At 43.7% G+C, this 24,913-nt stretch overlaps 1 protein-coding gene across 1 annotated transcript in view; it reads right to left on the bottom strand.

The window, feature by feature from the left end:
* The window catches only part of LOC147747769 (uncharacterized), an 802,967-nt gene that overhangs the window by 609,957 nt on the left and 168,097 nt on the right, over window positions 1-24,913 (bottom strand). Inside the window, exons 17-35 of the mRNA XM_086926120.1 lie at window positions 24,544-24,858; window positions 22,279-24,453; window positions 21,274-22,248; window positions 21,169-21,228; window positions 20,839-21,105; window positions 20,683-20,763; window positions 20,389-20,628; window positions 20,194-20,253; window positions 19,759-20,148; window positions 18,229-19,728; window positions 18,073-18,153; window positions 17,599-18,018; window positions 17,464-17,568; window positions 16,789-17,403; window positions 16,564-16,758; window positions 16,324-16,443; window positions 15,889-16,278; window positions 15,244-15,858; window positions 13,849-15,123 (exon numbers count right to left, since the gene is read on the bottom strand). Coding sequence (XP_086782246.1) covers window positions 13,849-15,123; window positions 15,244-15,858; window positions 15,889-16,278; window positions 16,324-16,443; window positions 16,564-16,758; window positions 16,789-17,403; window positions 17,464-17,568; window positions 17,599-18,018; window positions 18,073-18,153; window positions 18,229-19,728; window positions 19,759-20,148; window positions 20,194-20,253; window positions 20,389-20,628; window positions 20,683-20,763; window positions 20,839-21,105; window positions 21,169-21,228; window positions 21,274-22,248; window positions 22,279-24,453; window positions 24,544-24,858 — 9,879 coding nt within the window. The remainder of the gene's footprint in view (window positions 1-13,848; window positions 15,124-15,243; window positions 15,859-15,888; window positions 16,279-16,323; window positions 16,444-16,563; window positions 16,759-16,788; window positions 17,404-17,463; window positions 17,569-17,598; window positions 18,019-18,072; window positions 18,154-18,228; window positions 19,729-19,758; window positions 20,149-20,193; window positions 20,254-20,388; window positions 20,629-20,682; window positions 20,764-20,838; window positions 21,106-21,168; window positions 21,229-21,273; window positions 22,249-22,278; window positions 24,454-24,543; window positions 24,859-24,913) is intronic.

Here is a 24,913-nt window from a genome sequence, read left to right as displayed (position 1 = left end):
TGGCCAGGAATAAAATTGGCAATCTGGTGACGGATCCGATACATATCACTAGGGGCACACAACAGGGCTGCCCGCTTTCTCTGATACTCTATGCTTTGGTGGCAGAACCTTTAGCCTGTGCGCTTCCAGAGTATCATAGGTATAAAGGTATTCGTATACTGGGTTACGAACTTATTGTCTAGACTTACGCAGATGACATGCTCTTATATATTCATGATCCCGAACGTAATCTCTTTGTACTACGAGAAGTGGTACGTTTCAGAGGGGTGTAGGGACTGCGTGTTAACTGGCCGAATTCTATCATATTTCCCCTTACTCCGGCCACAACTCAGTTTGAACCTGACTACCCGTTGCAGTGGACGACGGACTTGGTGCGATAACTTGGTATCCAGATACATTTGGACTCTGACGTCGTATTTAGGGCAAGCTCTGGCGTATTGGTCAGTAAACTGGAGGATGAGATAGAGAGCTCAATCCGATTACCACTATCCCTCAAGGGCGGAGTCTCTATAATGAAAATGGTGATACTCACTTGCTTTCTGTTTCTTTTTGCTAATATCCCATTGGTTCTTCCAGGCACATTTTTTAAGAGACTTACAACATTGATGGTCAAATTGGCATGGGCGAGTAAAAAACAGAGAATCAAATGGCAAATTCTTACATTACCTTATCACATGGGAGTACTGGGGGCACCTGATTTAGACTTTTTCTATAGGGCAGCACAAAGTGCGCATGCTTATCACTGGTTAAATGGCCGGCGGACACCCGCACCTGCGCATTGAAAGGGTGGTGGCTTCCCCTCGTCCATTGCCCATGCTGCTCTTTTCACCCCCAGATCGTAGGACAGGAATGCTTGATTCAATCAACGCGACTATGCACGCATGGCACCACCTTTTAAAGTTTTAGGCAGGAGCTATCCTGTACTCTCCTCTAGACCCACTGGTTGCCTCCATGTAGAAATGGGGGAGTAGTTTGTGCGCTTTACTCAATAAAGGTCAGTACTATAGGTAACCTGTTTGTGGGAGGCACAGCAAGAAACTGGGAAGACTTGGAAATAGGGGATGCAACTCCCACCCTACTTACCAAATTCCAATTTCACAGAACCAGGCACGCGTTATTACAGATCTTAGGGGGGAACTTAGCGGAACCACCAGAGCTGACCGCCCTATCTTATGTTATAAAAACCGGGGAACCAATGAGAATAGTATCTAAAATCTACAAGCTAACTATGTCCTATAGAGAGAAATGTTTTACCAAAGCCCACTTAACATGGCAAAGAGATCTAGATAGGGAAATAGATGACGCAATGTGGACGTACTGCTACACCAGCATGAAACGTGTTTCCCTCAATGGGAGACACCGACTGATCCACTTCCAATATCTCAACAGGGTTTACTATACTCCGGAAAGGCTATGCATTTATGGCCTAAGGGAAGAGTCGAGGTGCGAGCGTTGCAGTGAATAGGTGACTGCATTCATGTATCTGGTATGGTTCTGCCCGGAGATCGCGAGATTTTGGGAACGAGTTTTCTCTGAAATGGAGGCGATAATTGGGCAGGCACTTACGCCGGAGCTGGCTCCAGCTCTGCTGGGCTACTCTAAGTCCATGCCTAAAGATGTGCGCAGATTAGTGGACATAGGCCTGTTGCTGGCCAAGCACAAAGTGGCGATTTGTTGGTCAAAGGGACCGCTTCCTACGACTGCTCAGTGGGCGAATGATATGCTGTATTGCAGCACCCAAACGGAGAATTATAGCGACCTCCTCCCTCCCCCCAATAGGCCTAAAATATTCTGGGCGCTGTACAGTACATATAGAGCAACTAAAGAAGGGGGTGACAAATCCGCAGATGATGAGCATCAAGAAACAAGAGTTCCCAGCCCTGACGTTTACTAATGTACGCGCCGCCCTGAAAGGGACAGAAGATATCAGATGTGGCATGTGGGAGCACTAAGATATGAGACATACATTAAGCCATATGGGAAACTTGAGGTTGGGTGAGCAGCACATACTGCACCATGGCCTGATTAGTGGTGCAGTACGATAATGACAAGTTATGGGGTAATACTTGCCTACTGTACTGTTTGAATTTATAATGTAAGACTGCTAAATACCACAGTAATTACAACGTCATGAGAACGGGAAAGTGTCTTTTGTTTAATGTTTGCTGAGCAATTAAGGTTTAAAATAAAATAAATAAATACAAAAATTGTGGGGTATTCTAGAGAGGATGAGCTCTGTGATGAAAAGTCCCTAAATTAATTGATATAGTAAAAAAAAGAGGATGTGCAAGCTTGTAATGGAAGGACTGTGTCCTAAAAACCTCCAGCCTGACCTTTAGTGCAAGGGGATACACTTCATAAACTGGCTGTATATATAGTAGACATAAGCTAAAGGTACACATTATCAGGCATGAAGCTAATCTAATGACTTCAGAGTTGCCATGACTCTGTAACTAATCATGACTGAATAAATGGCATATGGAGACAAAATTGACTGACACCAATTGTTAACATGCACCAGTTGAATGTGTTTTTATCTTTTTGCCAAAATTGTCTGATCGATTGTTACCTTTCTTGGAGGATTTCTTTATTGCCACTTCAGAAGAAAACGGTCTAATTTCCATGTCAGAGTCATAGAAATTGTCTAGCATTACTTCATGAAGTCCATTTTTAAAACCAAAACTTTGGGCTGAAGAAAACCTCCTCGTAGTTAGAAAAAGTATGTCATATGGTCAGGTCAGAGCTATTATCCAAACGTAAAGGGAAATATACCACTTCTAGAGAGACTCGAGAGATGCTAAGTATGTCCTACAAATAATTGGTGAGTGATGTCATTAAGTGCCAGCACAACAGATTAGTGACCTATGGAAGAGTGATCCTGTCTGTCGATTTATGAATCTGTAAGCAATACAATCCCTGATTTTCAAACTTCTTACCATTCATTTACGTTCTTGGAATGTAGTGGCGAAAAGGACTTTCGTTGATACAATCATACAATCATAGCTTCAAAAGACAGGCAACACATCTGGCATTGATAACATTCTATGCAAATTCTATTCTTCTAATATTGAGATTTGGAATCCTTATCTTCTATTACTGAATACTATTTTGTCTAGAGAAAGTCCATGTTTGGGTGCAAAACTTGTGCTGATCTAGAAAAAGATCTTAAAACTGTTGTCCAGGGCTTTAATTTCGATAGAAAAAACTGGGGGGGGGGCGAGGGGGGTCACTCAAAGGGGTGTGGACAATGTAATTAAGGGTATGGCTTAAAAACATGCAACCTAAAAATCTGTGCTTAGCATAGTGTGTAGCCAGCCTTGTATTTTTCAGTTTCTATCATTGCATCCAGATATATAATACAACAAGTAACATGATACCTACAACAAGCCAGGACTATTGGCTTTGTCAATGGTTGTTAGTTGCATAAGATAAACAAGCAGCAACTATGGCTTGTATATTATATTGAAAAAGCTTCAACTGAAAGTCCTAGTGACACCACAACAATGTTGCTGCTCCATGGTTTAAAAAAGAGAAGGGGAATCCATAGAGACAATGACACTCTTTAAAAGATTTACCTTCCCATAGAACGCTTACCTGCCATGACATCATGCCGTAACTTCTCTAATAGTGAGAAATGAGCAGTGTGCACAGTACACATCGATATGCCTGCTGTCCCTGCAGTCCAGAAGAAAATGAACCGCCTGTGCCAGGGCATGAACAGAGCCAGCTAGAGACCCGTTTCGAGGCCCTCTTTTAAAAACTGCGGGTGCTCAGCACTGGTGAGACTCGACCCACTTAGAACCCTGGTTGAGGCACAGTGTGTTAATCAATCATGCGCATTTACCCCAGGTAGATCTATAAAAGTAAACTAGTAGAAACGTGCTCCCCAAGGCACAGCGTCAGACTGATTTGCATATGGCCATGTCTGAACTGGGGTGGCGGAGTGAGCTAAAGAATGATGATGGATTAAACCCAGATCAGTTGACTGGGGGTGAGTGCTTGTAATGTTCAACACTCCGTCCATCATCCCCTTTGGTTTTGCTTTGTCCGCCCTAAGTTGGCAGGGATGCCCAGACGTAGTTCCCTTGCTCACGTTGCCACTAAATTCAAGCCAACCTGACTGATGACGGCTGATTAGCCAAAAACCGGTCCCAGAATGCTTGTTTCCGGTCCAGGGAAGGCATGGCTTGGCAGTTCAGGCTGAACTGTTCCCATGAGGCACAAGGTCAGACTGATTTGCATATGGCCATGTCTAAACTGGGGTGGCAGAGTGAGTTTAAGAATGATGATGGATTAAACCCAGATCAATTGACTGGGGGTGAGTGCTTGCAATGTTCAACACTCAGTCCATCACCCCCTTTTGTTTTGCTCTGTTCGCCCCAAAAGCATAATTTCTGGAAGGCATATTTTGCAGCTCCAGTCACTCCAAACATTTAACCCTAACTCTGTTGGCAGAGCCACCATGTAGGAGCAACCATACGGTGGCCCGTTGCTGCCAACATAAGTAAAATATCCTCCATTTTTAATATTGAGACTTCATTGTATGTGTTAGCAGAACAACAGGCTAACATACAAACGCAAGGGCACAGGACGGAGAATGGTAGAAAGGGGGGCGGGTCTAGTGCCACTGGGATTAGAGGTACAGGGATAGGGCACAGCATTAACAGAACCAGAAACTGAGGTGCATTCCAACAGCAGAGCTCAATAGTGAGGCACTGAGGGACGGGAGTGGCGAGACAAAACACTTCTGATGAAAAGAAGGACTTGACATTTTTTGTGTTAGCATACTGCATAACACTTCTTGACTGAATCTAAAATATATAAATATTTGTTGAACCCTACCCAAGGAAAAGTTGAAAATTTTTTATGGACCAACACAACATACCGTTTTTCAAAAGCTGCACAACTACCTGAGCATATTAGAAGCAATGACAAAGTTTTCAAAAGATAGAGAAAGAAGATAAGGACACACCTGGATCTACTGTCCTTAGGATGAAGAAAAGACAATTGTTATGTTACCATCTAGTGGTGGACCAAATTACTGCCCTAGGCCTTACATTGCTTTTTAAGTCGAGCCAGGGCAGCACATGCAGGTCTCTGCAAAGGCATGCTGTATTCGAGTATGGAGTTGAAGCTCCGCCCACTCTCTGCCCATATTTGTCATTGGCTTGTGTCATTATCCTTCATAAATGCTGGATTCTGATTTGTTGATAGGCGTGGTAGAAATACCTTAGTACCATCTTGTCTTCCTCTGTAACCTTCCATGAGGACTGGCCCTTTTACTTCTGTTGTTTATAGGGTATGTCTTATTTAGTCTATTAGCACTATTTTCTTTAATGAGTTTCTCCTACTGCAGACACTACATGCGTTCCTGCAACATTCAGCGCAGCCTGCGTGCTTTCACTTTTCAAGCTGCCCGGGACAATGGCGGATGCTTCTTTGCAGTGAAATTGGTCTTGCATTTACAAGAGTTTGTAAATGTCAATGCCTTTTATTTATGTTAATTATCAAAACAGAAATAAAAGGCATTGCCATAAAATGCCATTAGCTTAAACTATCACAAATGCGAAACCTATTGCATTGCAAAGGCTTGTTGAATGGGATATGACTTGCACATGACTGAAACCTGGTCCACTTACCGGCTGTTCTTATGGATGTTCTTTCGATACTGTGGACCCTGGGGAGAAGTCCCCCTGCAGCAGCCTCCAACACAGAGCTGACTGGCTGGCCCATAGCTGTCGCTGCTTGTCTGCTACCGCTGCTTTGGGCCTTATGCTGTCCCCGGTCTTCGTCTGAGGAACCAGGACTCATGGTGGATAATCTGACCCTTAAGTGTCCATTGGGGCTCCCTTGGCTTCTGCTTGGTAGCACTCAGCAGGAGCTGAGTTGCTTGCTATCATCCCTGCCACAAAGTGGCACTCGAGGCAAGGTGAGTTCAGCGCAGCTGGAGGAGTTCAGATGCTTATTCGCATTGACTCTATCACCACAAAGGGGGCTGAGCGGGACAACCGACTGTTCACTCATTGGTGTGCCAGGCATTGCCACTGCGGTCGGCTTATCCATCACACTGCCGACTGTAGTCTTGTCCCGGTCTCTCCCAATTGACCTCGTCCTGCTCTGCTTTGCAGCTACCAGCCAATCGAGGGCTAGTGTATTCCTTGAGAAAAGCAGCAATCGGTGGGCTGCCTGGCTCGGCTGACTCAATTCCAGGTGAGCCTTTGGTGTTATTTGTTGTGGCTGGGGGTCTGTTTCCCAGGATCTGAGAACCGTGTCATGGGATCTGCTTTCTGACTGCCTGTTGATGCAAATCGCCCTGTGCATTATCTGAGGGAACCTAGTCTCGACCCTCAATTTTGTGGCCACCATCACCCCTTCACTACAAAGGGCCCCTCTTCAAAATGGTGATCATTCTCCTTCACTGGAAATTCAGCTAGCACCATTTCCTTTCCTCAAAAGTAGGGGTCACCAACATAAATAGCAATAGATCTGTCCCAAACACTCTGATCCTACCCTTATCCTTCAAATTTACCAGCTAATACGCTACTAACTATCCTATGATACTTCCTCTGGGTCACACATTGACTACCTTGAAGTCTGAATTCTGAACAACATCACTACTCTGCTATTCCCAGTGCCTCCACAGATTCAGTTGTTGCCTTCACAGCCACACAAGCCTAACCACCCAACCAACTCATCCTCCCCTCCTCTGTTCCCATCATGCCAGCAGTACCCTAATACCACTAGCATGACCGGCTCATCAACTCCTTACACCCAGACCCATTCCACGGCTACTTATCACCACCCCTTTCCCACATCCAGAATGGAGGAGAACACTCAGGACCTTCAACAACTTGAGGCTGACTTACAAAAGCTCATAAACATCACCTCTAAGTTGGCTAATGGCATGTCATTTTACAGGTCATCGGGGATTATCAAAACTACCCAAACACCAGCTCCTAACTACCACTCTAAGCTGCCATCTCCTCCCTCTGCTAAGAGGATGTATCCTAACTTAATGTCTCCCTGCTGGAGATGGACAACCACACGCTACCCAAGCGCCACCTTTAGACCCCTTAGAATTACAAATTATCTAAAAGACAGCGACATTTACTCCCCCCTATTAGCATACAATTACACACACCTATGAGAGCCAGACAAGCTGGGGCATATTCAAACTATTCCTTTGAACTCTCATAAAGTACCCAGGCACAACTCCATTGCTATAAATACTTCCAACCTTAAGCAAGTGCATATCACACAGACTACTTCCACTGACACCAAAGCAAGAGTCAAATGCATACTTCTCAACTGTAGATCAGATGTGAAACATGCTACAGACATCTCTGACCTCATCCTAGTTCAGCAACTTGACCTCCTAATCCTTAAGGAAACTTGGCTAAATGATTCCTGGGGTGCCATCCTGGGCATCTCAGTCCCTCCTAGCCACAACAGTATTAGATTAGACAGAGCTAAGAGAACTGGTGGAGAGATCGCCTGCATATACCTCAATAGTCTTATAGTGAAACAGTCACCCACCGCAGTTCTCTCCACCTACAAATATCTTTGCATAGACACCTCAAGCATCCACAGACCTTTTTGCAAACTAATGCCTTTTACCATCCGCCAGGAGACAACCTCTCTTTTATTGGCCAAATTATGGAAAATATCTCATCCAACTTGGGTCATCATTGCCCACCATTGCCCACAGATCTTCCACGGAGACTTCAATCTACACTGGAATTAGCCAAACTATCCGGCTGTGAATAGCCTCACACCTTCCTAGATTACCGCAACTTGATTCAAATCTTGATCCTAGACCAAATTATCTCTAATTCTGATTCCACTCATCTTGAATCGATCATCCCTTGTGACTTGAAGGATCATGATCACCTTCCATATCAGAGAACCGTGGTCCAACAAAATATACCAATCAGAGAAACCCAGACATTGGAAAAGAAACTTGCAAAATGCAAACCTGAATGAAATGATTAGCCATGGGCGTATTGGGCTTAGCTGGGCTAAGCGGAGGTCCACAGAGTCTCAAACAAACTCTGTGGAACTCAGTGGAGCTCCGCTACGCCACCCGCCTATACCACCCACTATTACAAGTAAGTAAACATTAAGAAACATACATTTAAAACCACTTACCTATGTTCTGCGGCGTCCGGGGCTTTAGTCCTCCTCTTCCTCACAGTATCGGTAATCCTGGTGAAAACTGTGCATGAGCGCACGCCTGCGCATGCTCATTTCTTGCGAGTAATGCGCGTACGCTAACACGTGCGCAAGCGCAGTTTTCACCAGGAGTACCGATACGGCGAGGAAGATTAGGACTGCAACTCGGGGACTCAGCAGTACGTAGGTAAGTGGTTGTAAATGTATTTTTACTGAATGTTTACTTACTTGTAATAGTGGGGGTGGAGGCAATAGTTGGCCAACTCCGTTCTGCCTCTGCTTGTCTTCTCTGCGTTCTCCGCAGAAAAGGCAAATCTCCACAGACTCCGTGGGCAGAGCAGAGGCCTCTGCCCGGGGTTAAAAATTATATCCCATAGCTATAAGAAATTGTCTCCAACTATTGCCATGTCTGACATCCATGACCATTACAACAATTCCATGTTGACCATTCTACAACTAAAAAGAATGTCCAACAAAGACTCCAAACCATGATTCAATGTTAGTTTAAATGTAGACGGACGTAATCTGAGAATAGCTAAACGATCTTGGAGAAGCTCTCCATCTCTTGATCACCTCAAGTTTTTGAGATCAAGAAGGCGTATGTACAATGAGCACATCAGAAAGGTGACTTAATGCCAGAAATCACCCCAAAAAATTGATTAAACCCCAGACCAATAATCTTCCCAATCTCTCACCAATGGTTTCTTATTTACAGCCAAAATGAGATGACTTTGCCACCTACTTCCTTGAAAAGACGAATAAGATTGAAACTGATCTACGGACAGCTATGAATCAACAACAGTCTTACCCTCTTTCAATGCCTCCTCCTCCCTTCACCAGCAGCCTCCTCCTACAATAGATAACACCCCCAAAAACAGTGCCTACTGGAGTCAATTCACAACCTTTGATAAAATCTCCATACTCGGCATTCTCTCAAAGCTGAAACCCTCAAATCACTTCAGTGATCCCCTTCCCTTGAATTTCTTAATGAGATCTGGACCAAGATAGTAAATGCCTCCCTACTACAAGGTGAGATCCTGAACTGCCTAATGGCGGGGCAGGTTACCCCTATTCCTCAAAAACCTACTGCAGATCTGGAGGACCTCAGGCCAATCACTAACATTCCTTCTCTGTCGAAGCTCCTTGAGAAATGTGTACGTCCAACTATCTGACCACATAGAAGAATTCCAACTACTTGATCAATTCCAATCTGGCTTCCGTCAGGGTCACAGCACCAAAACATCCCTCACTCCCGTATTTAATGACGCACTTATAATGCTTGATCGGAACAAATCCTACCTCTTAATCATCCTCAACCTCTTGTCAGCTTTTGATACGGTCAAACATGACAATCTGCTAGACATACTCAAACGCAGGATGGTTCTTTCTGGTTCAGTGCTGAAATGGTTTGCCTTGTTTTTCCACAACAGAAAACAAAGAATTAAAGTTAATCAGTCCCTTTCCAATTCTACTCCATTCTCACTAGTGGTCCCTCAAGGATCCTCTCTTTCACCCACACTCTTCAAGTTGTTCATGGAGCCTGTAACTCAAATCTTCGAAGCATCTAACATCCACTATCACATGTATGCTGACAACACCCAATTATACCTGAAAATCTCTTCCCCTGATGATATCAGATCACTTAATACAACCCTACACAAAACCCAAAGCTGGCTAACCTTCAACCATGCTAGATCAAAGGGGACACTGTTCCAGGTTTTGGGTGCGAGATGTCACCCAAACAGAAAGAGGAGATAAAGGCTAGAATAGAGAAGAGGTAGAAAAAAGGGGGTGAAAGAAGAGAGAGAGGCAGAGGTTCATCCCCAGCATCAAGGATCCAATCCAGAAGGGGAGGGCCAAGTCTTGCCTCTTAGTGGCCCTCACACACCCCGAAAGATGTCATGCTTCATCATCAGGCTTTTTCATCTCCTCGTCGGGCCGGCGCTGCAATGCCCGACCGGCCCCCAAAGGGTCTCTTTCACGGAGATCTTTTAAAGAGAAAAGCTGTTTGGTGAATGCAGGTGTGTGAGGGGGAAGCGAGAAGGGACCCAGTGAAAAGTGGTAGTGAGGTGCGTGCAGGTATGGGTTAAAATTAGCCCGGGGTTTCCACTGAAGGGTATTTATGTTTGTGGTACCCCTTGTAGGTTAAAAAACCAAAGGGTTAGTGAATCACAATAAGGCATAATGTGCCAATGTGACTAAACACAAGGTCGACATGTTTCACGCTATGTAAGTCCAAGTGATGAGTAGCGTTTCTTCAGGACCTAAAAAGGATATTGTAGGTGTGTGTGCATGTTAGAAAGAGGAGGGTTCCAGGGTGGTAACCCAGTCAATGTGTAAGGTCGCTCGTGGTAGACCCTATGGAAGAGTACCTAGAAAGGTCAATAATCTCTGTAAGTAGGAGTGTCCACGCGATGCCCTCTTACTACAAGCAGGGAAATGTCCTTAGGCTTAGCTGCGCCGGTTATGCCCGCATCATAGAGAGGTTGTGATGAGTGCCCTCTCCTTAGCACCTACCCTCGCCAGCAGCTGCCTGTGTGTAGACCTTCAATCATCTCAAACTCAACTCCCTCAAAACGTAATCGTCCTAATCCCCCCACCCAAGCAATCTCCCATTATTGAAGAATATATTAAATATCTAACGCCTCTCAACTGAATTACACACATAATAGACTCTGCGAGACCTCTAAGGGCTTCTCTGACCTCCTCTGCAAGGCTCATCACAGGTTCCCCAAAAAGCAACCACATCTTTCCAGATTTGAAACCCTAAATTGGCTCCCATTTGAGACCAGGATATAACTAAAAATTGCCTGAATGACCCATGAAGCCCTACACTGCAGCACCCCTCTGTACTTCCGCTCAAAAACTGGAACTTTCTGGCATAGTCGATCCGCGAGGAGCTTTAGCACCCTGCTGCTGGGACCAAAAAAAATTCAAAGAAAGAAAATATACAATCGGGCTTCTCGGGTATTGCCTTCCCTGCCTCTGGAAACCATATTCAATCCCTCAACAGTGTCCTTCAAAAAAGAAGCAACAGCTTTACTAATGAATACTTTTCTGAACTAGAAATTAACCATTGTCTATTGTCCTGTCAGACTGGCTCTGTACAGGCTTCCTTGCCCAGCTTGGCACTGCTACATCCTGGATCAATCCTGATAATTATTTTGTACTCAACACCCATGTTTTATTGCTTAGTTATACTATTGTTTATAGACCTTTGGGCCTTCCATTATACTTGTTCTCCTCCACCAGCTCTGAGGTGACTACCTGGATCTCTCAAGAACAGGTTACTCTTTTCTTTTTTTTTGCCTTACTTGTCTCCTTTCATTTATTCATGACTATTTCTAAAGCACTCTGATACCGTCTTGGGTCATGTTTGCGCTATATACAACTTTTTAAATAAATAAAATTAATTTGTCAAACGTGAATCTGAGTAAAGCTTGGTTATGCATAGCTGTTGTCAATTTAAAATTGCCTTTCCTTAGAATTCCATATATCAAACTCTGAAGATACCACCTTAAGTGTTGTTAGTTTTTAGTTCTTAAATCTGTCTTGATGGCACTTATGTACATGTTACATTGGTGGCCTAGGATGAGGAAACGATGACTTATAAGTCATCAGTGGGGTTTGCCAAGGACAAATTATGGATGTCATCTTCTGTTTAAATGTCTATAAGCAGTCCACTTCTCTCTTTAATACTTTGAAAGGTGTCCCTAAATTAGATGGGGCACTGTAACAACTATGCTTATTTGGTAGATAATGCAATCCTTATCTTCAAATCCCTGTGGGCGTGACTAAACTCTTGAGCAGTTTCTCTGATCTGTGAGATCATGGGCTCATTGTAATTTAAACAAACAACAAATACAAGTTGTTCAACAGTATATTTCTCTTAGTGGAGAAGGTCTATAGAGAGTTTCTTTTTATACCTACTTGACTGATACCCAAATGAGACTCCTTTGAATTTGGTGGCAGAAATTTCTCTTCAGCCCTCTAAGTTTATTAGACCAATTAGTCACAGGTCAGAAAATGAGCCAGATCTTTAGGAACTGTCAGCTTGTCTTTATAGACAAGACTGAGAACATTTCTTTAAATGTTGGCTTACTTGTTTCATGCAGAACATTTTATTAGCCCCGTTATTTGAGCTACACTCTGGAATATCAAGTACAAGAATATTGTGACACACAAATATCGTAGCCAAAATATTGAAGGACAAGATATTTAAAGGTAAATGCATACAGGGAAATATACAGGTACTAATCTTGACTCCAAATATTTAACTTTGAAGATATATACCATCATGGTACATATGTGTGGAATTAGGAATTGAAATCTATATGTACCTAACTTTCGATATTTTGTCCCTCCATATTCTGTTTATAATATTAGTGCTGCACAATATTCTGAAGTCGACATCTGCAGGCAGGCAGGCTGCTGCCCAACCATGGAACTAAACCGCAATAATTTTGCAGTCCCCTGCCTTGACCTTGGGCACATTATGAATTATGAGTATGGGTTGATTTATGGATTCATACTGGGGACAGCATGACATACATACCTTGGATCTATTGTATCACTACCAGGGATTGAGTATAATCGGACTCTAGATGCCCACCCTAATTCAGGGGTAGTGAAAATATGTTTTGGTCCTGAAGAAACAAAGAGGATCCAGTATTGTCCCAACATAGCGTGAAACATGTCGACCTGAATAGTGAAACCACAATAGTTCATTACAACGCACTCACTGAGTAGTAGCATATCATACCGATGCACATACAACCACGTTTTAGTTTGTAAATTTACCAAAGGGTCTCTGAATAAAATTTGATCTCCTTTATGTAATTTTAAGATCACACTCTCCACCTTACACATTATACCCCACACACCCCCATGCACTGTCACAGCTGATACATGAAAAGATCTCTGACAAAGATTCCTCTTGCTGGGTATTTGACATTAAATGTGGGCTTTGAGAAATATTCCTCCATATAGCTAATTTTGTGAAGGCAAGGTGGAAATTGAAATAAACCTGCTTTAACTGTCTCTATGTTACTTTTTCAAAATGACAATTGTTGCTACAGTCATTATGACAAATGGATATTAGTGTGTACAGAATGAACAGAGACTCCCCTAATATCTAATAAGAATAGAGGTTCCTGTAATATTTGAAATGAGAAATTGATGAGATTAGCTGCTTGAAAATATTCACTCTGCTTTTCCTACTGGATCTTTTAGCAAAACAAAAAGCTGTAAATTTTGATATTACATTGTGTCAGATTTCATGGATCTACTTTTATTATGAATATTATTTATGAATGGTTTTATGGATTAATGTATATGCACCATATATTTGTAAAGCCTTTCTTCATGATGTACATTTTATGAGGTTTTCCATAAAAACAAACGCAGTGGTGGTGAGCTCTTATTAACAATGAATAATGCAAAATCATGCTGTGCCTAAACATAATTTACTAGTATGAGTAATGTCTTAAAGTCAACTATCATTCACTTAAGTAAATTTAATAGCAATCATCTTTATCATCCTACACGTTTTTATCGTTCAACCACAATTATACTTTCAAAATCACATGTTCACAATAATATATTTACCATTTATCTGCTATCAGTCATAAACAAACATAAAAAATGCTTAGAAATACAAATTTCAAATTAAATTACCTATTGCAGAGATGTGCTTGCGAAGATCAGTGTTGTGTCCACCAGGAGGTTCTGCACTGTGGATCTCTGTGATGGTATTCTTAGTGCCAGTGAGACTGATTCCAAGAATGTTTAAATCAGTTTTATTAGTCCTAGAGATTCCAGTGTCTAGTGACCTAGGAACTTCACTACCAGGTGTGTGATTACTCTCTAGTTCAACTTTAAGGTTTGGAAAATCAGGGATGTGTGAGGGAGTTCTATGCAAAGCAATGCCTGGTATTGAAATGTCTATTTTTTCAAAACTAGGTTTATTAACACCAAAAGTGATATTATGACCAGAGATATGGATTCCAGGGATCTCAATGCTGGGAACAATTTTGCCAGGGAAGGAAATATCTTGGATCTCAACACCAGAAACATTTTTGCCAGGAATGTGAATTTCATGGATCTCAACACCTGGGATATTGTGACCCGGGATATGCATTCCAGGAATTGTAAAACCTGAGATATTGTGGCCTGGGATATGAATACTGGGTATCTCAACATCAGGAACATGCACACCTGGGATGTGAGTGCTTGGGATCTCAACACCGGGACCATGGTGACCTTGAATATGGATGCCTTGGATTTCAACACCTGGAACATGCCTACCAGGGATATGATTACCAGGAATCTCATAACCTGGGACATGGTGACCTGGGATATGGATACCAGGGATTTCTACATTTGGAAGATTTATACCTGGAATGTGAACACCAGGTATATCAATACTGGAGACATTATGACCATGTATATGAACACCAGGGATCTCAATGCTGGGAACACTTTTGCCAGGGACAGAAATACCTTGAATCTCAATACCTGGAACATTTTTGCCAGGAATGTGAATTTCATGGATCTCAACACCTGGGAGATTGTGACCTGGGATATGCAATCCAGGAATTGTAAAACCTGAGATATTGTGGCCAGGGATATGAATACTGGGTATCTCAACACCAGGAACATGCACACCTGGTAAATGTGCGCTTGGGATCTCAACACCGGGAGCATGGTGACCTGGAATATTGATGCCTTGGATTTCAACACCTGGAACATGTCTACCAGGGATATGAATACCAGGGATCTCATAACCTGGGACATGGTGACCGGGGATATGGATAGCAGGGATTTCTACATTTGGAAGATTTATACCTGGAATGTGAACACCAGGTATCTCAATACTGGAGACATTATGACCATGTATATGAACACCAGGGATCTCAATGCTGGGAACACTTTTGCCAGGGACAGAAATACCTTGAATCTCAATACCTGGAACATTTTTGGCAGGAATGTGAATTTCATGGATCTCAACTCCTGGGAGATTGTGATCTGGGATATGCAATCCAGGAATTGTAAATCCTGAGATATTGTGGCCAGGTATATGAATACTGGGTATCTCAACACCAGGAACATGCACACCAGGTAAATGTGCGCTTGGGATCACAACACCGGGAGTATGGTGACCTGGAATATTGATACCTTGGATTTCAACACCTGGGACATGGGTACCAGGGATTTGAATACCAGGGATCTCATAACCTGGGACATAGTGACCTGGGATATGAACACCAGGGATCTCAATGCTGGGAACACTTTTGCCAGGGACAGAAATACCTTGAATCTCAATACCTGGAACATTTTTGCCAGGAATGTGAACTTCTTGGATCTCAACACCTGGGAGATTGTGACCTGGGATATGCAATCCAAGAATGGTAAAACCTGAGATATTTTGGCCAGGGATATGAATACTGGGTATCTCAACACCAGGAACATGCACACCTGGTAAATGTGCGCTTGGGATCTCAACACCGGGAGCATGGTGACCTGGAATGTTGATGCCTTGGATTTCAACACCTGGAACATGTCTACCAGGGATATGAATACCAGGGATCTCAAAACCTGGGACATGGTGACCTTGGATATGGATACTAGGGATTTCTACATTTGGAAGATTTATACCTGGAATGTGAACACCAGGTATCTCAATACCTGAGACATTATGACCATGTATATGAACACCAGGGATCTCAATGCTGGGAACACGTTTGCCAGGGACAGAAATACCTTGAATCTCAATAGCTGGAACATTTTTGCCAGGAATGTGAATTTCATGGATCTCAACACCTGGGAGATTGTGACCTGGGATATCCAATCCAGGAATTGCAAAACCTGAGATATTGTGGCTAGGGATATGAATACTGGGTATCTCAACACCAGGAACATGCACACCTGGTAAATGTGCGCTTGGGATCTCAACACCGGGAGCATGGTGACCTGGAATATTGATACCTTGGATTTCAACACCTGGAACATGTCTACCAGGGATATGAATACCAGGGATCTCATAACCTGGGACCGGGTGACCTGGGATATGGATACCAGGGATTTCTACATTTGGACGATGTATACCTGGAATGGGAACACTAGGTATCTCAATACCCGAGACATTATGACCATGTATATGAACGCCAGGGATCTCAATGCTGGGAACACTTATGCCAGGGACAGAAAAACCTTGAATCTCAATACCTGGAACATTTTTGCCAGGAATGTGAATTTCATGGATCTCAACACCTGGGAGATTGTGACCTGGGATATGCAAACCAGGAATGGTAAAACCTGAGATATTTTGGCCAGGGATATGAATACTGGGTATCTCAACACCAGGAACATGCACACCTGGTAAATGTGCGCTTGGGATCTCAACACCGGGAACATGGTGACCTGAAATATTGAGGCCTTGGATTTCAACACCTGGAACATGTCTACCAGGGATATGAATACCAGGGATCTCATAACCTGGGACATGGTGACCTGGGATATGGATACCATGGATTTCTGCATTTGGAAGATTTACACCTGGAATGTGAACACCAGGTATCTCAATACCTGAGACATTATGACCATGTATATGAACACCAGGGATCTCAATGCTGGGAACACTTATGCCAGGGACAGAAATACCTTGAATCTCAATACCTGGAACATTTTTGCCAGGAATGTGAATTTCATGGATATCAACACCTGGAAGATTGTGATCTGGGATATGCAATCCAGGAATTCTAAAACCTGGGATATTGTGGCCAGGTATATAAATACTGGGTATCTCAACACCAGGAACACGCACACCAGGAAAATGTGCGCTTGGGATCTCAACACCGGGAGTATGGTGACCTGGAATATTGATGCCTTGGATTTCAACACCTGGAACATGGGTACCAGCGATATGAATACCAGGGATCTCATAACCTGGGACATAGTGACCTGGGATATGAACACCAGGGATCTCAAAGCTGGGAACACTTTTGCCAGGGACAGAAATACCTTGAATCTCAATACCTGGAACATTTTTGCCAGGAACGTGAATTTCATGGATCTCAACACCTGGGAGATTGTGACCTGGGATATGCAATCCGGGAATGGTAAAACCTGAGATATTTTGGCCAGGGATATGAATACTGGGTATCTCAACACCAGGAACATGCACACCTGGTAAATGTGTGCTTGGAATCTCAACACCGGGAGCAATGTGACCTGGAATATTGATGCCTTAGATTTCAACACCTGGAACATGTCTACCAGGTATATGAATACCAGGGATCTCATAACCTGGGACATGGTGACCTGGGATATGGATACCAGGGATTTCTGCATTTGGAAGATTTATACCTGGAATGTGAACACCAGTTATCTCAATACCTGAGACATTATGACCATGTATATGAACACCTGGGATCTCAATGCTGGGAACACTTTTGCCAGGGACAGAAATACCTTGAATCTCAATACCTGGAACATTTTTGCCAGGAAGGTGAATTTCATGGATCTCAACACCTGGGAGACTGTGACCTGGGATATGCAATCCAGGAATTGTAAAACCTGAGATATTGTGGCCAGGGATATGAATACTGGGTATCTCAACACCAGGAACATGCACACCTGGTAAATGTGCGCTTGGGATCTCAACACCGGGAGCATGGTGACCTGGAATGTTGATGCCTTGGATTTCAACACCTGGAACATGTCTACCAGGGATATGAATACCAGGGATCTCAAAACCTGGGACATGGTGACCTTGGATATGGATACTAGGGATTTCTACATTTGGAAGATTTATACCTGGAATGTGAACACCAGGTATCTCAATGCCTGAGACATTATGACCATGTATATGAACACCAGGGATCTCAATGCTGGGAACACGTTTGCCAGGGACAGAAATACCTTGAATCTCAATACCTGGAACATTTTTGCCAGGAATGTGAATTTCATGGATCTCAACACCTGGGAGATTGTGACCTGTGATATGCAATCCAGGAATTTCAAAACCTGAGATATTGTGGCTAGGGATATGAATACTGGGTATCTCAACACCAGGAACATGCACACCTGGTAAATGTGCGCTTGGGATCTCAACACCGGGAGCATGGTGACCTGGAATATTGATACCTTGGATTTCAACACCTGGAACATGTCTACCAGGGATATGAATACCAGGGATCTCATAACCTGGGACCGGGTGACCTGGGATATGGATACCAGGGATTTCTACATTTGGACGATGTATACCTGGAATGTGAACACTAGGTATCTCAATACCCGAGACATTATGACCATGTATATGAACACCAGGGATCTCAATGCTGGGAACACTTATGCCAGGGACAGAAATACCTTGAATCTGAATACCTGGAACATTTTTGCCAGGAATGTGAATTTCATGGATCTCAACACCTGGGAGATTGTGACCTGGGATATGCAATCCAGGAATGGTAAAACCTGAGATATTTTGGCCAGGGATATGAATACTGGGTATCTCAACACCAGGAACATGCACACCTGGTAAATGTGCGCTTGGGATCTCAACACCGGGAACATGGTGACCTGAAATATTGAGGCCTTGGATTTCAACACCTGGAACATGTCTACCAGGGATATGAATACCAGGGATCTCATAACCTGGGACATGGTGACCTGGGATATGGATACCATGGATTTCTGCATTTGGAAGATTTACACCTGGAATGTGAACACCAGGTATCTCAATACCTGAGACATTATGACCATGTATATGAACACCAGGGATCTCAATGCTGGGAACACTTATGCCAGGGACAGAAATACCTTGAATCTCAATACCTGGAACATTTTTGCCAGGAATGTGAATTTCATTGATATCAACACCTGGAAGATTGTGATCTGGGATATGCAATCCAGGAATTATAAAACCTGGGATATTGTGGCCAGGTATATGAATACTGGGTATCTCAACACCAGGAACACGCACACCAGGTAAATGTGCGCTTGGGATCTCAACACCGGGAGTATGGTGACCTGGAATATTGATGCCTTGGATTTCAACACCTGGAACATGGGTACCAGGGATATGAATACCAGGGATCTCATAACCTGGGACATAGTGACCTGGGATATGAACACCAGGGATCTCAAAGCTGGGAACACTTTTGCCAGGGACAGAAATACCTTGAATCTCAATACCTGGAACATTTTTGCCAGGAACGTGAATTTCATGGATCTCAACACCTGGGAGATTGTGACCTGGGATATGCAATCCAGGAATGGTAAAACCTGAGATATTTTGGCCAGGGATATGAATACTGGGTATCTCAACACCAGGAACATGCACACCTGGTAAATGTGTGCTTGGAATCTCAACACTGGGAGCAATGTGACCTGGAATATTGATGCCTTGGATTTCAACACCTGGAACATGTCTACCAGGGATATGAATACCAGGGATCTCATAACCTTGGACATGGTGACCTGGGATATGGATACCAGGGATTTCTGCATTTGGAAGATTTATACCTGGAATGTGAACACCAGTTATCTCAATACCTGAGACATTATGACCATGTATATGAACACCTGGGATCTCAATGCTGGGAACACTTTTGCCAGGGACAGAAATACCTTGAATCTCAATACCTGGAACATTTTTGCCAGGAAGGTGAATTTCATGGATCTCAACACCTGGGAGACTGTGACCTGGGATATGCAATCCAGGAATTGTAAAACCTGAGATATTGTGGCCAGGGATATGAATACTGGGTATCTCAACACCAGGAACATGCACACCTGGTAAATGTGCGCTTGGGATCTCAACACCGGGAGCATGGTGACCTGGAATATTGATGCCTTGGATTTCAACACCTGGAACATGTCTACCAGGGATTTGAATACCAGGGATCTCATAACCTGGGACATGGTGACCGGGGATATGGATAGCAGGGATTTCTACATTTGGAAGATTTATACCTGGAATGTGAACACCAGGTATCTCAATACCTGTGACATTATGACCATGTATATGAACACCAGGGATCTCAATGCTGGGAACACGTTTGCCAGGGACAGAAATACCTTGAATCTCAATACCTGGAACATTTTTGCCAGGAATGTGAATTTCATGGATCTCAACACCTGGGAGATTGTGACCTGGGATATGCAATCCAGGAATGGTAAAACCTGAGATATTTTGGCCAGGGATATGAATACTGGGTATCTCAACACCAGGAACATGCACACCTGGTAAATGTGCGCTTGGGATCTCAACACCGGGAGCATGGTGACCTGGAATATTGATGCCTTGGATTTCAACACCTGAGACATGTCTACCAGGGATTTGAATACCAGGGATCTCATAACCTGGGACATGGTGACCGGGGATCTGGATAGCAGGGATTTCTACATTTGGAAGATTTATACCTGGAATGTGAACACCAGGAATCTCAATACCTGAGACATTATGACCATGTATATGAACACCAGGGATCTCAATGCTGGGAACACTTTTGCCAGGGACAGAAATACCTTGAATCTCAATACCTGGAACATTTTTGCCAGGAATGTGAATTTCATGGATCTCAACACCTGGGAGATTGTGACCTAGGATATGCAATCCAGGAATTGTAAAACCTGAGATATTGTGGCCAGGGATATGAATACTGGGTATCTCAACACCAGGAACATGCACACCAGGTAAATGTGCGCTTGGGATCTCAACACCGGGAATATGGTGACCTGGAATATTGATGCCTTGGATTTCAACACCTGGAACATGGGTACCAGGGATATAAATACCAGGGATCTCATAACCAGGGACATAGTGACCTGGGATATGAACATCAGGGATCTCAATGCTGGGAACACTTTTGCCAGGGACAGAAGTACCTTGAATCTCAATACCTGGAACATTTTTGCCAGGAATGTGAACTTCATGGATCTCAATGCCTGGGAGATTGTGACCTGGGATATGCAATCCAGGAATTGTAAAACCTGAGATATTGTGCCCAGGGATATGAATACTGGGTATCTCAACACCAGGAACATGCACACCTGGTAAATGTGTGCTTGGGATCTCAACACCGGGAGAACGGTGACCTGGAATGTTGATGCCTTGGATTTCAACACCTGGAACATGTCTACCAGGGATATGAATACCAGGGATCTCATAACCTGGGACATGGTGACCTGGGATATGGATACCATGGATTTCTGCATTTGGAAGATTTACACCTGGAATGTGAACACCAGGTATCTCAATACCTGAGACATTATGACCATGTATATGAACACCAGGGATCTCAATGCTGGGAACACTTATGCCAGGGACAGAAATACCTTGAATCTCAATACCTGGAACATTTTTGCCAGGAATGTGAATTTCATGGATATCAACACCTGGAAGATTGTGATCTGGGATATGCAATCCAGGAATTATAAAACCTGGGATATTGTGGCCAGGTATATGAATACTGGGTATCTCAACACCAGGAACACGCACACCAGGTAAATGTGCGCTTGGGATCTCAACACCGGGAGTATGGTGACCTGGAATATTGATGCCTTGGATTTCAACACCTGGAACATGGGTACCAGGGATATGAATACCAGGGATCTCATAACCTGGGACATAGTGACCTGGGATATGAACACCAGGGATCTCAAAGCTGGGAACACTTTTGCCAGGGACAGAAATACCTTGAATCTCAATACCTGGAACATTTTTGCCAGGAACGTGAATTTCATGGATCTCAACACCTGGGAGATTGTGACCTGGGATATGCAATCCAGGAATGGTAAAACCTGAGATATTTTGGCCAGGGATATGAATACTGGGTATCTCAACACCAGGAACATGCACACCTGGTAAATGTGTGCTTGGAATCTCAACACTGGGAGCAATGTGACCTGGAATATTGATGCCTTGGATTTCAACACCTGGAACATGTCTGCCAGGGATATGAATACCAGGGATCTCATAACCTTGGACATGGTGACCTGGGATATGGATACCAGGGATTTCTGCATTTGGAAGATTTATACCTGGAATGTGAACACCAGTTATCTCAATACCTGAGACATTATGACCATGTATATGAACACCTGGGATCTCAATGCTGGGAACACTTTTGCCAGGGACAGAAATACCTTGAATCTCAATACCTGGAACATTTTTGCCAGGAAGGTGAATTTCATGGATCTCAACACCTGGGAGACTGTGACCTGGGATATGCAATCCAGGAATTGTAAAACCTGAGATATTGTGGCCAGGGATATGAATACTGGGTATCTCAACACCAGGAACATGCACACCTGGTAAATGTGCGCTTGGGATCTCAACACCGGGAGCATGGTGACCTGGAATATTGATGCCTTGGATTTCAACACCTGGAACATGTCTACCAGGGATTTGAATACCAGGGATCTCATAACCTGGGACATGGTGACCGGGGATATGGATAGCAGGGATTTCTACATTTGGAAGATTTATACCTGGAATGTGAACACCAGGTATCTCAATACCTGTGACATTATGACCATGTATATGAACACCAGGGATCTCAATGCTGGGAACACGTTTGCCAGGGACAGAAATACCTTGAATCTCAATACCTGGAACATTTTTGCCAGGAAGGTGAATTTCATGGATCTCAACACCTGGGAGACTGTGACCTGGGATATGCAATCCAGGAATGGTAAAACCTGAGATATGTTGGCCAGGGATATGAATACTGGGTATCTCAACACCAGGAACATGCACACCTGGTAAATGTGCGCTTGGGATCTCAACACCGGGAGCATGGTGACCTGGAATATTGATGCCTTGGATTTCAACACCTGAGACATGTCTACCAGGGATTTGAATACCAGGGATCTCATAACCTGGGACATGGTGACCGGGGATCTGGATAGCAGGGATTTCTACATTTGGAAGATTTATACCTGGAATGTGAACACCAGGAATCTCAATACCTGAGACATTATGACCATGTATATGAACACCAGGGATCTCAATGCTGGGAACACTTTTGCCAGGGACAGAAATACCTTGAATCTCAATACCTGGAACATTTTTGCCAGGAATGTGACCTTCATGGATCTCAACACCTGGGAGATTGTGACCTAGGATATGCAATCCAGGAATTGTAAAACCTGAGATATTGTGGCCAGGGATATGAATACTGGGTATCTCAACACCAGGAACATGCACACCAGGTAAATGTGCGCTTGGGATCTCAACACCGGGAATATGGTGACCTGGAATATTGATGCCTTGGATTTCAACACCTGGAACATGGGTACCAGGGATATAAATACCAGGGATCTCATAACCAGGGACATAGTGACCTGGGATATGAACACCAGGGATCTCAATGCTGGGAACACTTTTGCCAGGGACAGAAATACCTTGAATCTCAATACCTGAAACATTTTTGGCAGGAATGTGAATTGCATGGATCTCAACACCTGGGAGATCGTGATCTGGGATATGCAATCCAGGAATTGTAAAACCTGAGATATTGTGGCCAGGTATATGAATACTGGGTTTCTCAACGCCAGGAACATGCACACCAGGTAAATGTGCGCTTGGGATCTCAACACCGGGAGTATGGTGACCTGGAATATTGATGCCTTGGATTTCAACACCTGGAGCATGGGTACCAGGGATATGAATACCAGGGATCTCATAACCTGGGACATAGTGGCCTGGGATATGAACACCAGGGATCTCAATGCTGGGAACACTTTTGCCAGGTACAGAAATACCTTGAATCGCAATACCTGGAACATTTTTGCCAGGAATGTGAATTTCATGGATCTCAACAGCTGGAAGAATGTGACCTGGGATATGCAATCCAGGAATGGTAAAACCTGAGATATTTTGGCCAGGGATATGAATACTGGGTATCTCAACACCAGGAACATGCACACCTGGTAAATGTGCGCTTGGGATCTCAACACCGGGAACATGGTGACCTGAAATATTGAGGCCTTGGATTTCAACACCTGGAACATGTCTACCAGGGATATGAATACCAGGGATCTCATAACCTGGGACATGGTGACCTGGGATATGGATACCAGGGATTTCTGCATTTGGAAGATTTACACCTGGAATGTGAACACCAGGTATCTCAATACCTGAGACATTATGACCATGTATATGAACACCAGGGATCTCAATGCTGGGAACACTTATGCCAGGGACAGAAATACCTTGAATCTCAATACCTGGAACATTTTTGCCAGGAATGTGAATTTCATGGATATCAACACCTGGGAGATTGTGATCTGGGATATGCAATCCAGGAATTATAAAACCTGAGATATTGTGGCCAGGTATATGAATACTGGGTATCTCAACACCAGGAACATGCACACCAGGTAAATGTGCGCTTGGGATCTCAACACCGGGAGTATGGTGACCTGGAATATTGATGCCTTGGATTTCAACACCTGGAACATGGGTACCAGGGATATGAATACCAGGGATCTCATAACCTGGGACATAGTGACCTGGGATATGAACACCAGGGATCTCAATGCTGGGAACACTTTTGCCAGGGACAGAAATACCTTGAATCTCAATACCTGAAACATTTCTGCCAGGAATGTGAATTTCATGGATCTCAACACCTGGAAGATTGTGACCTGGGATATGCAATCCAGGAATTGTAAAACCTGAGGTATTGTGGCCAGGTATATGAATACTGGGTATCTCAACACCAGGAACATG

The sequence above is a fragment of the Lissotriton vulgaris genome, chromosome 1_1, assembly GCF_964263255.1.
Source record: "Lissotriton vulgaris chromosome 1_1, aLisVul1.2, whole genome shotgun sequence".
NCBI classification, from domain to species: domain Eukaryota; kingdom Metazoa; phylum Chordata; class Amphibia; order Caudata; family Salamandridae; genus Lissotriton; species Lissotriton vulgaris.
This window is presented reverse-complemented; position numbering and strand designations above follow the sequence as displayed.